At 45.4% G+C, this 16,670-nt stretch overlaps 1 protein-coding gene across 6 annotated transcripts in view; it reads right to left on the reverse strand.

Moving 5' to 3' along the window:
- Window positions 1–16,670, reverse strand: part of STRBP (spermatid perinuclear RNA binding protein) — a 49,800-nt gene that overhangs the window by 12,546 nt on the left and 20,584 nt on the right. For 4 of the 6 annotated variants that reach the window (XM_071574328.1, XM_071574329.1, XM_071574325.1 and 1 more), the window contains exons 2-12: window positions 16,034–16,208; window positions 13,125–13,342; window positions 12,260–12,425; window positions 10,409–10,553; window positions 5,065–5,159; window positions 4,557–4,652; window positions 3,767–3,878; window positions 3,117–3,214; window positions 2,584–2,695; window positions 1,829–1,921; window positions 782–981 (exon numbers count right to left, since the gene is read on the reverse strand). In XM_071574328.1, coding sequence (XP_071430429.1) covers window positions 782–981; window positions 1,829–1,921; window positions 2,584–2,695; window positions 3,117–3,214; window positions 3,767–3,878; window positions 4,557–4,652; window positions 5,065–5,159; window positions 10,409–10,553; window positions 12,260–12,425; window positions 13,125–13,342; window positions 16,034–16,036 — 1,338 coding nt within the window. In that variant the 5' untranslated portion in view covers window positions 16,037–16,208. The remainder of the gene's footprint in view (window positions 1–781; window positions 982–1,828; window positions 1,922–2,583; window positions 2,696–3,116; window positions 3,215–3,766; window positions 3,879–4,556; window positions 4,653–5,064; window positions 5,160–10,408; window positions 10,554–12,259; window positions 12,426–13,124; window positions 13,343–16,033; window positions 16,209–16,670) is intronic. The other 2 variants (XM_071574327.1, XM_071574330.1) reach the window with 2 other exon arrangements.

The raw sequence follows: 16,670 nt of genomic DNA on the forward strand, positions 1-16,670 counted from the left end.
AACTTCTAAAAAGGAAGTCCTGGTTCAAAACAAAACAAAGCACAGAATGACAGATGGGCCTGTTCCTATCAGAAGTGCAGTTCTATTAATGGAGGTTCTTTCACAGAATCATTTAGGTTGGAAAAGATCTGTGAGATCATCAAGTCCAACCACTGGTTACCCCAGCCCTGCGAAGCCCCCACTGAACCACGTCCCCAGGCACCACATCTGGGGATGCTCACACTGGGTGTCCCAGTCTGTCACTGCTGTCATGCAGAGCACCCACAAGAAGCAAAAGCAGTTGACTAGTCCCAAAATGAGACCAGTGTCCCACTGGAAATTTGACTGGAGACCAATCATTTACAGTCATTGTTTATCCCAGTACACAAAGGTGCTCTTCAGGCACTGAGGACAGGAAACGACTCCATCTTTCCAAGTGCTCACAAGCCAGGAATGGACAGAGAAGGACAGGGAAAAAGAGGGAGCCACCAACATGCTGTTTTCAAACCAACAGAGGAAGGAATGGTACAGAACCCAACTGAACCCACCCCATCCAGAACGTGACCACCACATTCAGTCCATTGCAACGTGAGCTGACGGCAGAGCTCTGGAAGTTCTGCCCCCTGCTAGCACAAACCCAGGGATGCTCTTTGAACCATGCCCAGCTCTGTTTAGAGCATACAGGGAGCAGCTCAGCTTCATCCAATGTTTTTAATTTTGGGGTTGCATATTAGTAGTTCTAGCCACATTTCATACTCTGTCCCAAGACCTGGGGTTAGCAGATGACTTGAGGCTGCCTTACCTTCACTGCCACATGGAGCTTGGCTGTTTTCTTAGAAGGTCCTGATGCTTCATAAGTCGTACCATCAACATCTACAGACATTGTGAAGACTGGGGCATGGACTGGACCAGACTGTGACAGCAGCTTATACTGAAGCCCTGGCCTGATTTGGTTCAGCCTCATCAGAGCATTCATGAGATCTATTGCTTTACTATCTAGTACTAGTACAAGATAGTAGAAGGGGTGGGGGAAGGAGGGGGAAGGAAAATGAACAAAAAACAAGATGAACAGAAAAATGAAACAGTTTGCATTTCAGTGCCTTCTGTCTGTATCAAGGAGCAAAACCACCCCTTGGCCTCTCAGAGGGTGAGGAGAGCCATAATGCTGTTAGGTCTTTAATAATCCCTTCTAATTTGGGGTAACAACCATAATTACCACGTTTTTCTATTAACACAACTCTTTTGCAGCTATCTCTGCTCTCTTCCTGGCTGCTGTGAAAGGAGTAACAAGTTTTACAGGTAGTGGGGAACCAGATCCAGAACTGGCACCCAAGTAGCACAATGAAAACAGCCCCCAGAAGGACTGGATCCCAGCAATAATGGCAAGAGACTTCCAGTCTGTGCATGTATGCCACATTAATGCTTTGTACACTAAACATTTTATTTTTCATCTGGGAGGTCTTGGGAGACCTGGCTCAAGAAGGGGAGGAATGCAGAGAGCCCAGTCTTCCCCCAGCAATGTCGGTGCAGTACTTTGAAGAACCCACAGTACAGGGACATTATTGATAAAATCCCTCAGCTGCTTGGACAACTTCAATTCTAGTGTAACTTGATGGGTAATCCCATTTAAAAATGCAAATCATTCAGTTAGTAAAACATGTCAGGGGAAATTCAGATGCACAGCAGAGAGATGTGTTTGACATTCCAAATGGGGAGTGATAAGAGACAACATTTTTTTGTTCCAAAGACTTTTTCACATGCTCTACCACACCAACACAGAGAAGCTTTTAAACCAGCTCCCCCTGTACAATAGATCTTTGTAAAGAGGATGGAGAAATGCTGCACTTACTTTTTCTCAGATTACGCTTCATCTTCTTATTTGGATCCTTGTCATCCCCAACACTGTCTTCAAACGGTCTCTTCAGAGCAGACGAGCCTGTACCTGGGGTATAAAGTTCCTCGTAATACAGATATGCCATTAGAAAAACAAGATTCCCCAGCAGGAGTCTGATTAGTCCCACACTGTTCCCTGCTTGTTTACAGTGACAGGAACTCATCCATCAGTCACAGCTTTCTTACTGCTGCCCAGAGCCAATACTGGTTTAGTGCTCCTGCACCAGGCCCAGACCAGGGGGGAGGGAACTCCTGCAAACCTGCAGAGCTGTTTTCCACAGCTACTCTAAGGCAAGAACCCCACCAGTAATGTGTTTAAGAAAAATACAAGTGGAAATTTATTTTTATTAGAGGTATATTGTATTTTAGGAAGAATTCTTGAGTAATTACTATTGTGGACACTCATACTTTTTGACAAGTTTACAGTCTTTACTTCCCAGCGTAAGAATTAAACACTAATTCTGCTCTTTGGATGCCAGAGGCCTTTAACTTAAAGAAAATCATCAGCTGTACTGTAGCTGTACCTTTGTTCCTCTCTTGGTATTTCTTGAGAACAGAAATTCCAGATTTTCTCCTATGAAATATTTCTTTTAAATTCACCCCACATATAAAAGAAAAGCCTCTACTTCATATTCCCAGGAGTGTCACACATTCTAAATTAACCCCAAGTTCACTGCCCAATTAGTGACTTTTGGAACAAACGATACGTACCTTCTTTGTCAGTTACTGACCAGGAATATTTCTGAAATGACTTATTGGATGGGAGGGGGTCCATTTCCAGAACCTTATAGATCTGCCCGAAGGCCGATAGTCTGAGCGCGTGCTGGAAGGGGACACAGGAACACGAGTTAGTCACAGCAGGACTTCACCTCACTTCTCAAGGTTTTGGGTGGGTCTGCAGCCACAAACCCACTTCTGTGAGGAGACAGCCTCTACAGCTGTGGAGACTGCTAATGTCTAAAATGTAAACTCGTTAATTCCTCTGCCAGAGTGCAGGGCACACTGCCAGGGAGCCCACCCGGGGCTCTGTGCCACAGGCTCTGGGGTGGGCTGTGAGTGCTGCACAGACATCCCACTGCTGTGCAAGGGTGGGATTTCACACACATTTAACTCCTGCACTCCTGAGCTGTGGCTTAGCCTTTCCAGGGAAGCACACCAAAGAACTGCCACGAAACACATTAATGTGGCAGAGGATAAACAGTGCTAATGAGCTGCACCCCCCTGCTGCAGGACGAGGGTCCTACCTGGGCACTGTGTGTAATGGCTTCTTTTTGCTGCACTGTCATGTAAGACAAAGCGTCGGTGGGCTCGCGCTCGCAGGGGTCGTGCAGACCCGGCCCTCCTGGAGGGGAGAGAGAACAGGGGTTACTGGGGGCAAGGAGATGCAGTCTGGAAACAGGGGCTGACAGAGTGCTGAGGGCTGGGACTGGCTGCTGCAGAGTGGGGAGCACACCTTGTCCAGCAGGAGTCACACCTCGTGCACAGCAACCTGACCCCAGGGTTTCCATCCCTTGGAGCAGCGGCCACAGGAATGATGAGGGTAACACTGCACGTGTGTGATAACATGAACTGAAAGCAGTAGGTTTTAAAAATAAAACCCAAATAATTTGGACAGATCTATTTATTTATTTGCACCCCCTTAATGAGATTGGGTTAATTTATGAACACACCTAAGACTCCCCATTAACTTCTCCTGCAGTGGCAATACTCATTCACGCAGTGACCACCATGCAACCTCTTTTTTTCTTTTAATTTTACACAAGAAACCATTAATTTCACTCCATAGCAGGTTCAGAGTTCAAGGCAGGCATTTCTCATCTACTCCTACAGCAAGAGCTAAACGTTAAGCTGGCTGATGAAGCCCCTGTGCTCCTGCAGTTCCTGTGGCCCTTACCAGGAAGCAGAATTCCAGACGCCAAGCACTCCATCACTCGTCGCAACGCTTCCCCAGCGCCCAGAGGTCTATTACAAGTACCTATAGATTTTTCACATATAAGCTCGAGTGGCTAGAAGACATTAAATTACGATTAGTATGGACACAAGGGTAAGTGTGACTGCAGTTAAATGTGGAGGGGCAGAGGGGAAAAACATTCACATCAGGTTACTTTATTTTTAACCCACTCCAGGTTTAACAGACAGGCCCATCCCAGAGGAGGCCACATCCTCGTTCATGGCACATGTCTTTGTCCCCTGCTCCGAGTTGCTCTCAGAGGACACCACCTGCTCTCCACTGTCTGCCCAGGAAGTTGGAAAGGAGGAGCCTCTACAGCCAGGTCAGGTGAGTGTTCTCTGTCACTCAGAGGGTTTTCAGAGAGAAACACCATCACCAGTGGCCCACAGAGAGCAAACCTGCCCCTGGGAAAGGGTGGCAGCGCTGGCAGGAGCAGCACTGCCACGGGAGCAGGGCAGTTTTGGAAAGCTAAGCAAGAGGCACTGAAGGCAAGAGTGGGAAGGTGCTGCAAATGCTCAGGGCTGCTGGAGGCCCCCAGCAGGGTTTGGGCACACCTGACAGACAGAAGGAATGCTTGCCTTCCCTCCCTGCACAGGGTGTTAGTGGGGAGCAAAGGGAACGGGGTTTCAGGAGGAGTCTCGTACAAGACGCTGCTTTCTCCAGTCCAAACACTGCTGTAACTCTCAGCAGATCTGAGACCTGCCCTGTGGCCTTCAGCTCTTTCTGTACTTACCCAGCCTTTCAGTGGTGCCCATGTGGGGACTCTGTTGCACAAATCCCGCAGAATACGAAGGACAATTACACATGATTTTAGTCCGTTTGCCCTGGCCTAAAACAAACAAAGTGATTCCAATACACCTGCAAAAGCCTGCCCTTCAGTTGTGCTTTTCTTTTTAAATGCACAGAGTCCTGGGATAGATATTTTTAATTATTATTACTTAATATTTAATCAGCTTCATGCAAAATGAAAACACTTAATAAAGTACAAGACTTGAATATAGAGAGACATATAAAAAAGGAAGTGGAATGTCAAGACTGCTTTTGTAGCCTCATGACAACTCTGCACCAGCTGGCTGTCTCCCTGCCACGCTTGCCTCGCACAGAACAGCTCTGGGTTTGGAATTCTACACCTTTGCTCTAGTGGGGGCTAGTCAGAAATTACAGAGGCATTACAATTAAAAGTGTCTCAAATTAAACCTCGCAAGGCTACAATAACAACAAGGTAAGAACAAAGAGCCAACCTGAAACCATTTGGCGTGCCGCAGAGACGCCAAGGCCTCCAGGCATTTCTGCCTGTCCAATAAGTCCGGAGGATCTTTCATCGCAACATTATCTACTGGTAAAAATGGGATAAAAAGAGACAGATACAATTTGACCAAGGGGTTTCTGTCACAATACAAAAAGAGCGGCAGCATCTCAATGAGATAATAAGACTCCCAGAATTTTAAGTGCACTGTGTTATTTCATTTAAACAAGCCATTAAAGGTAGTAAATGTGCACGTGTGCAACAGAAGCAAAGGCATTCACTCCTTGTAAAATAATAGTAATAATAAAGATGGCCACTGCAACAGACAATCTGGGATCTTATTAAAAATGTAGAACACATTTCAGGGCAGAAAATAGCTATATAGCACTTTCCCTTTTTTCTTTTCTGTTGGGATGTATTTGGCTTTTTTTTCTTCTTTTCCTTCTTTGTGACTTTTATTCCACAAAGGTGGCACAGAATTTCAAAGCTTCTTTGGACAAGAGGAAGACATTCTTAGGGGGCATAAAAAAATTGCAATAGATAGAAAGTGAAGTTACATCCATGCAATTGTTGAGAATTCCCAAGAACATCATGGAATACATTTGAAATACTATTGCATGGACAGTACTAGGCAGTGTAATTCAATGAAAGAAATCCATGGGAAATGCTAGCACAATACTGCAGTTTGATTAGTCTTTCATATAACCAGAGCATATGAAAGAGTGAGTGAGTTTGGTAACTTCCATATCAGTGTATTCGACAGGAAGTGCCCTCTTGTAAGAATCTGCCCAACAGCAACTGAATCAACAGAGGAAATTCAAAGATGAATTGAGAGACAAGACACTGGTATTTTCTGTGGAGGTTTACACTTTTTTCCTTGATTTTTTTTCTCCCCCCCCACTTCTCTTTTTTTTCAGTCAGCTTGCAACAAACTGCCTTTAGCAGTCACATCTGATTCTGTGTTAAGGGGCACTCTGCATCAGTCCTTTCTTCCCTATTTATTTATTTGTTTATTTCATCCCTAAGGAGTTCTTAACATCCAGATTCTCTGGAAACTGTATAAATTACAGATTTTGCATACCTGTGAAATCAGATTACAAAGGTACTAGTTTGAGCTGACATGGGAACAACATACTGGAAGAACTAAATGAACCCATGACAGCTAAAACCTTGAATATGTTATTTCCCTGTGAATACACAATTACTCTTGACTTCAATAATTTGGAAATATACTCTTTTCATTTTCCATAATGGTCAATTCTCCAGGTCTTTAGAGACCTTTGCAGAAGTGAATGAAATACAAAATCCATTCCAAACTGAAGACTCAGCTGGATAAGCAAAATCCAGCAAGACATTTATAAAACCAGGACAAATTAGGAGAAAAAAGTACCATCAGTTTGTAGTACAATTTATGAGTGACATCTTCAAGTACATTTTCATGGGTTACCTTGAACAGCATTGGCTGCACTTGCAATTGCATCTTTAATGTTAAAGCTGCCTCCCCTCCCATGTCATTCCCTGGGAAGGTTTCTCTGGGAAAAGCACTTCCTGCTATGATGGATAAAGGAGCCCAGAGCCCAAACAACCCCACCAGTGTAAAACTGCACAGAACCAGTATCTTGTCTGACAGGTGGTGCTGCAGCCACAGCTGCTGGCTCAAGTGCTATAAGCTTATTTTCTAACCCCTGTGAACTTGGCAGCAGATATTTGCATTGCTCGTTATTGCCCTCATCAACAGCATTCCAGGATTGGGATTAATCACTCCTCTTGTCTCTTCTCCAAATGAAAGCTGCAAAGTCTCAAAGCACTTGATTTCTCTGAGCACAAAAGGTCACTTTGGAATGCAAGGTTTACTTCTAATTTCCTTTGCAGTTTTGTTCTTTTCAGGAGTGGTGTTTTGTGGCATGTGATTACTGAACTTCCAGCTGTGTTTTTGTGTGAGGAAACTTCATTGGGACAATATAAACATCTGCTTAAAGCTCAAGTATTGTATCAAACAAGTACTGTCAATGAATGATCAGAATCTTATTTTAAAACGTTAGAAATGGCAAAGGTGACTGACTGCAAAATCATTAATTTTTTGCAATGAACTGGGACTCTGAGTGTTGTATGAGGCTTTGCTAAAAGGGTTTTGCAGCCACTGACAAACTAAACCAATTTTTCCTTTAACTTAACAACAGAGTGTCATGTGGCATTCAGGTGAACCAAAAACCTCCTAAGATTCGTTTCAACACGTTAGAATCATACATTCTTGCACAGGATTAAGGCTATTTCCCAAGGTCTGATTTACAAATATCTTGGAGGATTTTGCCAGTTGCCAGTTCAGTCCCAGTGCCCTGATGTTGAAGTCAGCCACCTTCTGGGGGCAAGATTCTATTAAACAGAAAGATGAGGAGAACAGGCAGTGGAGAGGGCGAGCGGCTTGCAGCGGGCTCCCTTCGGACCCCTCGGGAGAATGGCATGTTTGTTCATGCTCTGCCAGTCAGGAAAGTGAGACCCAATCAAAATTTCCAATGGGATTGCAAAGCTTTCCTCTTTCTCTTGCAGTTTTAACAAGGGCAATGATCCAAGGAGTTTCACAGAGAGTAAATGATAAAGCCTGACGTTAGCTCCCACTATTCAGCGCAGAACCAGCCCCTTGGGAACTCTCTCCCCACTGCTGAATGCATTCTCTCCACACAGGAGCTGCCAACTCCATTTGCAGCCACACAAGGGGCCTTGTCTTCTCCAGAGGGAAGGTCACAGTCTGGGGCTCATTGCCCCTTCACAGGTACCCCACGGGAGCCCCACGTGTGCCCAGCCAGGGGCAGCAGGGCAGTCCAGGAGCCCCACCTTGGGAAACCAATTGTTTGCCCTGACATCGTTTTGTTGTCACTGTGTGCTCAGTAACAACAACTGATTCACAGGCTGCAAGGTTCTGGTTTGGAAAGCCCAATTTATATTTGATGCTAGGACTAAAAATTCAGTTTCTTAAGAGGTTTAAAATTTAAGCTGATGCAAAATGCAGGAATTTTTGGTGCTTGACTTCTCAAGTCAACATGAGAAAGCAGAGCTTTATGGGTAGCTGTTTGTGAGAAACACCAAAATGCACACACACACTGGGCCACTATTTATTTTTGCTAACGAGCAGCAAAAACAAATAGGACAAACACCACATCTTAAACATGAACACTTCTCCAAAGAGGTGGGGACTGAAGAGAAATCCAGGAATGTTTTTCAGTACATTCTGACATCAGGGCATGAAGGCACACACAGCATTCCTACAGAACAGATGGGAGCACTGGGACCGAGGGCCGCTGGCCCGACCTTGCCGCTGGTTAGAGGACAGATTAGTGCTAATCCCACCGACCGAAACCTTGGTCAGTTCCCCGCAGGCTCCGCGCCCGGAGCCCGGGGCCACATTACAGGGGAGATGAAAGGCAAGCTGAGCAGTGCTTTGAGCTCCTCCATTCCAAAGAATGCATGGAGTACACTAACAAGGTCTTAAAACTGCATAAAAGTGTATTTACATTTGGTTGGCGTTGTTCAGGGGTACTGAAAAACTGCTTTGGACATCAAGGTGTTTTCACCAGTTTCTCCAATTAGTTTCCCTTGATAATAGACATGAACTTTTTTGGTCTGAATCTAAGTGAAAGTCACTTAAATATGGTTGGAAGTATTATGAACAAAAAGTATTCTCCCCTTTCAAATTACTTAGTGACATCTCCACAATGCTTCACACAGCTAGAAAAGGAATATAAATGTCTCTTATGATGAATCAGTGTCAAGGAACTGGGGCTTTGAAACAAGATCCACAACCCTATTCCCCATCCTCATCTGCTGAGAGGTGGTAAAAGCATTTTGAGATTAAAAAAAATAGTAGAGAACTTTGAAAAATATTTTAATATACTGAAAACAAAACAGAACTCCTACATTTTAAGTATGAGAAAGCAAAAAAATTCCAATTCCTCCTCAGCCTGAGTTCAGAAGTCCCTGGACTTCACTGCCGCATCAGTATCACTTTTTGCAAGAAAATACTCGGGCAGGAGTCTTTGTGCAAACTTGTATCCCCTTGTGGGAACCTCACAAATCCTTCCCCACCAGAATTTGTTCTGCAGCTCGTGCTCTCTCATGAACAGGGATCAGCTGCAGCAGCTCCAGGGCTGATCTCAGCATCTTGTGGGAAGCTGAACAATTAAAGCAATATGCAGTTTATTTTTAATGGCCTTGTAAAGAGCATGGTTACTAATTTGAGAATAAACAGCCAGTGCCATTAGGGGATCTTTGCCATTCATCTGTTCTGTAAGATTTTTCTGCATTCAGCTGCTGCCAAAGTGTTTCCATGTCATTTGGAAAGGGATCCCTCCTGCCATCGCCTCCCGCAGAGTGAGGAGAAACTGACCAACATTTCCCGGCCCGTCGGCATTTCAGGTGGGAGAGGAGGAAGCAAAGGACTGGTGGCAAGTCTAGAAATGGGAAGAGAGCGACAGGGAGTTCCCTAAGCCCACACGGGCCCAGCTGCCTCAGTTGTCATGACAGAGAGTGGCCAGTTGGTCAAAGGTCTGACATCATCCAGTGGCAAAGTTTCTAGGGGTAGGTTTGGGAAGCGGAAGCAGAAATTACTGACAAGATTTAAAAATACAACAGAGTATGGCTACATTTGCTTGTCTCTCCTGCTCCTGGTTTGTTTCCACCCTCGCTGGTTCTACCAGTCAACACTCCTGTCACACGGGCACGGAGCTGGGTCGGACATCACGCCGTGGGGAAGGAATGGAAAGGACTAAGTGACAGTTTTCTACATCTATTTTGCTCTAAGGACATGAGGTACAATGTTCAATTCAGAAGCAAAAGTGCTGCATCACAGCACCGTGACTTCAATTGTATCCCAGTGAGGAAATTCCTAAAGCCAGAAACATACACATCATCAACCAATAAAAACGGAGGGCCAGGACGACACTGGCGAGCTTTGCAGGACAGGGTTTTTACATAAAAAGAGAAACATTTGTATGAGTTTTTCAAGAAACTATGAACCAATCCCACTTGACTGACTTAATTTGCAAACAAGACTGTGCAGCGCCAGGTGCTCAAGAATTAAATGGCAAGTCTAAAGAAAGGAGAGCTAAGATCTAATTGTATGTCAAAGTTAACACTGTAGGAATATTGCTTGCAAATGAAAACATTTACATGAAGATTAAGTGACATCTTTTTAAGGTACAAGTAATGTAACCTATGGTGGCAATAGCCAGTCTAGTCAGTACATGATGCACAATTAAAAGCCTACTTCCCAATTAACCCTGTGCTGCACAGTCAGGACATTTAACTACAACAGTTTTAAACCCAAGTTAAAACGCTCTGTGTACCTCCTTCCTTCTTCTCTGCTTCATCTCGGATGAGAGGGGACGTGAGTATCACCTTCAAAGTGAGCTTGGGCTCCTTTGTGTTATGGATAACAATAGCTGCCTCATTTACATGCTCCTCCACCAGATACTTCTCTTCTGTAAGTTTCTGAAAGTCACCAACAAAGATTTCAAGAATCTCCCAATCAGCTGAAAACCTGCAGAATCTGTGTATGTGCCTCAGCTAATGAGAAACCTTCAAACATTGCAATAACAAATAAGGCCTTGCCTCTCTCATTAAAAACAATTTAAAACATTTCTTTTGTAGCCAATACTACAACTGCCATCCAATTAGCTCCATTAACATGCAGTGTCCCCGAGTTCCCTGCAGTGATCTCTGCAGGTCTCTGAGGGACTCTCTGAACCTGCAGAAGCACAACGAGAGCCACAGATGGCCCAGGGTCCTGCAGCCACCCCTCTGCGTGCCAGTCTGGCTCACAGACCATACGGTTACAACATGGATCTGATGTCTGCTCTGACTCCTTCCCCTGCTGCATCTGCTCTCCTCCAGCTCCTTTGTTGTTGGGAGGAAAATGGCTCAGCATCTGCTCACCACGGGCCTTCAAAGCAGCAAAGCAGGAGCTGCGCTGTCTCTGTACTGCACTTGCTCCTTTTGTCCACTAATGGGCCTAACCCTCCTTCCCCTCGGGCACCTGGTGCCTCTGCAGAACCTCTCCCTGTCCTTCATGCCCACGACACTTGTAGCCTTTCATGAGCCAGAGTCCTCTTACCTCATCTTTGCTGTAATCCCCACCATATGTCCCACCAGGATCTTACCTGCCTGTCCCTTGAATTTATTCAGTCTTCACATCTTTTAATTACATCTACTCCCGTTTTATCTCACTTTTTTTGAAGCTCAAACTAACTTTTCTTCTCACTTTCAACCCTCCTCATTTCATGCCTCAGTACAAACAAAATTTATTCTTTAATACTCGATACATCCCTATCATTTTGAAATGAGTAGAATTTACTCTTTATTACTTAAAAGATTCTTTGCATTTTCACCTATGGATAGGGCCACATCTGCAGGTACAACATTAGCTCATTAAAACAAGCCCTTTGTGTGAGCAAATGGGGAGAACAAACAGCTGTCAAGAATGGTAAAATACAGGGAGAAAAGCAGATTGAGTTGGGTTGTGATTTGGAGAGGGGCACTGGCAGTGGAACACTTGAGGGCAGTTCCTTGGCACCAGTGTGTGTCAGACTGGAAGCTGCACTGATTGTTCAGCCCCAGAACTCTCACAGAGGTGGTATCCCTAACAAGCTGTAAGTGCTGCATGCCAACATCAGCATTAGACAGCCAAAAATAAAATGAGTATGAGCTTGTGACTGACTGGAGCCAAAGTGAGTGAGCACCTGAAGGGACATTTCTCACTTCAGCAGAGAGGGGTTCATGTGGCAACAGCCCAAGCAAAGCAGCCTCAGTGGGGAACTGCAGGTCAGGCAGGAGATGGGAGAACAGCAGGGACTGAGTCACAGACTGGAGCAGGGGAGGCTCTGGGGCTGAAGAGCTTCCACTGGCAGGGCCTGGGAGCCCAGATCTGCTGGGTCAGTTCCACACACAAAGAGCAGGTGCCCTCGGGGACTGGCAGCACAGAGGGAGGAGGCAACAACAGTAGTTAAGTGTCCCATTTTGTGAGCAAGTACTTGGTGTCACCACACTAAACATGTCACACGCCCCAGATGCTGTCCTAGATTCAAACTGTATTCCTTTATATCACTTGTCTTTCTTCCTGGAACAAACTCCAGCCTTTCCCCAAATATCCCTTGCAGTGCTACCAGCCACTGTTGGAGGAGTGTCCCAGATGAACTCACCTGAATTTGAGCTGGGAGATTGTCTTTAACAATACATAACAAGGTCTTTGTGGGTTTTTCTTTGCACATGAGCACCAGCTCCAGATCCATATCGTCTTTTATCAGCAAGCCCTTTGCAACCAAACCAATCCTCATAACACCACACAACGTCCGACCACCTTGATCCCTGCAAACAAAACAATTCGGGATAATTAAAGTGGGATTTTACTCTCCAGCTGCAGTTTAGAGCAAACTTTAAGAGCTGTAATAAAGCACTTGCAAAGCAAACACTTTAGTTTTGAGTGCTGCAACAAAAGTCAATTTTGTAGACTAGGACTGCTTAAAAACAGGAAAAATGCAAGAAATGCTTCTCTGACAGGTCAGCACCAGCTCTTGTCTCATCCAATTGTCTCCAAAGCATTTACTGCAGGCTTGGATTGCTTTTTTTTTAAAAAAAAATCCATGAGCTGCTCACTGAGGTTCAACCACACCAGTAAGAGAAGGTAATGGAGCTTAGGAAAGTTGGATTATTAGATTATAAAAACTAGTTTTGTGTATGAAACTGCACAAGCCCCCAGGCACGTGGCTATGGATTTGCACTCATGTTACAGGGACATATATTTGCTTAAAACTGCTGAGAAGTTTGTCTGCTAAATAGAACTTCACAACATCACAGTAAAATAAAAACAGAGAGCAACTGCTGCCCACCCTGGACTTACTGCCAATCCCTGCTCTCCCCCTGCATGCTCCCACCTCAGAGAGTCCCAATATACCCCCTTCCTGCTATGAACATTCCCATGCAGCAGAAGTGACACTCTGACTGTTTCCCAGGAGGGGAGGAAGCACTGAGAGCAGCACAGGGACACACAGGGGGGGCCTCACTCACTTGGCACTGCCTTCCACTGCCTCCTCCTTGGCTTCCACCTCACCCTCACACTTGGTAGACTTGTTCTTTTCATCCATCCAGTCGGAGACATGCTTAAGGGCACACTCTACTGTCGATACCATGTTCTGCACAGCTTCAAGTTCCTCTGGAGATGGGTAAATGGTGGAGTGTTTCACCATTACGTGGCGGTCATCGTTAGCAAACGATCGGATCGATCTCTGTTGTGGGGTGGGAAATGGGAGGGAAAGAGAGCAAAGTTACTGGACTGTCAGCAGGACATTGCCTGAATGGGAATCCTCCCTGGCAGGGGTAGTGGTGTGTTTCAGGATAACCATTGCTTGTAATCATGCAGAAGTGATTTCTTTACTTAAATGAACTTTGAAAAGAAAGAAGCAAACAGCAGTACAAAAAATCAGCATTAAACCAGGAAAACATATTTTTGTTGTTTTTCTCACTTCTCTCTGCCCTCCCCCACCAAGATTCTCTTGGAGAAGAGGGCATGGCTGAGTGTAACAGAGTGCTGAAACAGGGGAACTCAAAACCCCTGGTTCCATTCCCAGTTTCATTAAGTGTCTCTGACTTTCCTCCTCCTTTGACTTGCTTGGTTATTCACATTAACCTTTCAAAGTCAGTGAGAAATATCCTGGACTCTGATCTTGCTGAAGGACCTACATCTCATGGAGATACAGAGGCCAACAGCACTGAGAGAAAAGGGCTGCCCTGCCTTGGGATACTTGCAGGAATTCAGGTCTTCCTGAATTTCAGCAGTCTTAGTTGGGCTGTGCCAACCTTCAGCAGCTGGATAGCTCAGAGCAGAGGGCAGAGCAGGACCCTGATCCCAAAAGGCAACCTCATGGCAAGGCAGGGAATTCAGGACATGAACCTCCCAGGGTGGGAGCACAGGGGGCAAAGCATGTGGAGAGGAGGGCAGGCAAAGAGAGGAGATTCCTATTTTGTAAAAGGCATTGATACTTTTCACACAAAAATGTTGCATATTCTGGAAGTGCTGAGCGCAGCCACCTCTGCTCTGTTCACAGCAGGGCCAAGAGCAACACACCTTGGAAGAGGCAAAGAGCCAACCCCTCACGGTTTGTGCTGCTGCAGATGAAGTCACAGCAATACAGATGCTGCAAGAGGCTCAGCAACTGCACAGAGATTTACAAAGCCAGGAATGAAGATGAGGATAAACTGGTAAGAGGAGACTGAAATAATTTCTTTTTTAAAAAATTTCAAATGAATACAAAGAGATGAGAGTGCTAATTAAAGAAGTCTGCAGTGAAACTCAGAGTCCTGAGTGATACTGCTGAGGAAGGTGAACTGCAGTGTTGGGTAACCCATTCTAGGAGGCTTTTGGTTTGCCATACACTATCCAGGTGAGACTCCTTTGATCTGAACAGTGCCCCACACCAGCTGGGATCACAGCACAGACCTCTGGCAAGAGCAGCAGTAAGTCTTGGTTTCTGTACACATATCAGTCACTGCTGAAAGCCTCCCAGAACTGGGAATCACCAACCAAAACCCTGCTCCTCCTACACACAAAGCACAAGACAGGAAACACCCTAATGAGGTTCATTTCCACCCCAGCTCCATGGGTCTGCAGCTGTACACACTCCTAAGGACACAAAGGGCCTTTGAAGGCCCTCTGAGGCCTCTGAGCTGGATCCTTGTTAAGGCACCATCCATGTTTTCCTGGTTGATTTCACTCACTGGGTCCCTTCCATTGAAGGTCAGTGTGACACCGTTCCCTTCCTCATTTTTGTGCTCCTGCCCAGATGGATAATTTGGGCAGTAGCAGCAATTCATCCATCAGGGGCTGGTGTTTGGAAGGCTGCAAAACGCTTCCAGGAGGTCCCTCTTGTGGTTATCCACAACATGGATGCAGCAGGAGCTGCAGGGAAAGGCACTTAGCAACTCCCCCCACCATCTCTGACTGTATGAAATACCCATCAGGAAAGATGGCAGAACAGGAACAAATTTGTAACTGCTAAATTACAAGACACGTGTTGTGTTTTCTAATGATGAAGGTCTAACAATATCAATTCCTCACTGCAATTTAGGACAAAGGAATGGCAAAATGGGACACTATTTAAAATACAATATATTGACAACTCTCCTTTGCCAAGGGTCCTTCCTCCCTTTGTGCTCTGTAACTGGTCAAAGTCTCGGTTTGGGCCTTTTTTTTAATACAAATATAAACAGCAGCAGCAACCAGCTATACAGCCATTAGTGACTGTTTAAAATTTACTGCATTTATTCTCATTTCCATTCTCTCAGTAATAACCTTAGAGGGGCTAAAAGGACATAAATACACTTCAAGTGCTCTCCATAGGTATTTTCAGGAACTGAGTAGGTTTATTGCCAGTCTATGAACACATTTGCAGAATCTTCCCATCACAATACTTCACACTTGCACACCTTTACAGATTGCACAGCTCAGCACTCCCAGTTTGCAGATGGGAGGTGACTCCTCACCTCACCAACACCCACCAGGTATATCTGAACACATTCCCTCTGCACTGTCACAAGGTGTGCACAGAGCCAGGTTCAGTCACACACAGGATGAATAATAACACTGTTGTGAGCAGAGGTGGCAGGGAATGTCAGCATTTGGTGGTGCAGTCTGCAAGTTCAAGGTCACTGATGCTGTTTGCTACAGCCTGCTAATGCCAGTTTTATTAGAAAACCTTATGAGCATCCCCTTGGTTCGTATTTAATAATTCATGTACTGCAGGCTCACAAGACAACTCTCTGGTTTTAAGAGGCTGACAATACATCAAACCTCACTTGCTTTGCTCCAAGCACACAGTGCAAGGTCAGAAAATCCCCTTCCTTGGTTTGATCAGGCCCCACACCAGACTGGCAGAGAACACACTTTTAATGCAGCCCTGAGAAAGACAACAAATACCTACCATGGTTTGTTAGTGTTCAGCTCTCTCTCCCTCCCTTTCTCCTTTTCCCTCCTCCTTGGTGTCTTCACTAAGCACTGTTTTGCTTGACAGAACCTCTTCATAAGCCTCTCAGTCCCTTGACAGCTCCAGAGTTCATACAGCCAAGATGCTCTGGGAGTCACTTAGTCTAATTCACCTGCAAAAAGAGAAACAACTTGAAACCAGCAGCAAGGGCGTGATGATTCCACAAGTGCTCGATGCAGCACAGTGAGTCCAGGCACTGCTCAGGGCACACAGGCTTCGAGGGGGAGCAGCCCCTGAGCAGTTATTCCCCAGCAAGCAGAAGTCTCTGTGAAAGCAACTTTTTGAGATGTGCCCATGCCAAGGCTGATCTCAGGGAGGTTTGTCAGCCTTCCTGCAATCCCAGTTTCTGGGACGAGGAGGGCAGGAAATCCAGCATTGCAAACAAGCTCTATGTGAAACCAGCTCAAGAAGTCTCTATTTTTATGTCACATGCACGTCAGGAATCCAACAGACCATATCTAATTATCTGCTGAAATCCCCATTGCAGCCCTAGATCCTGTGTCAGAGGCTGCACAACCAGAACCAAGGCTTCAGGTGGCAATAAGTGCAAGCTGTTATTTAAAGGAAGACAGGC

Source organism: Pithys albifrons, chromosome 20, assembly GCF_047495875.1.
Source record: "Pithys albifrons albifrons isolate INPA30051 chromosome 20, PitAlb_v1, whole genome shotgun sequence".
Classification (NCBI taxonomy): Eukaryota; Metazoa; Chordata; class Aves; order Passeriformes; family Thamnophilidae; genus Pithys; species Pithys albifrons.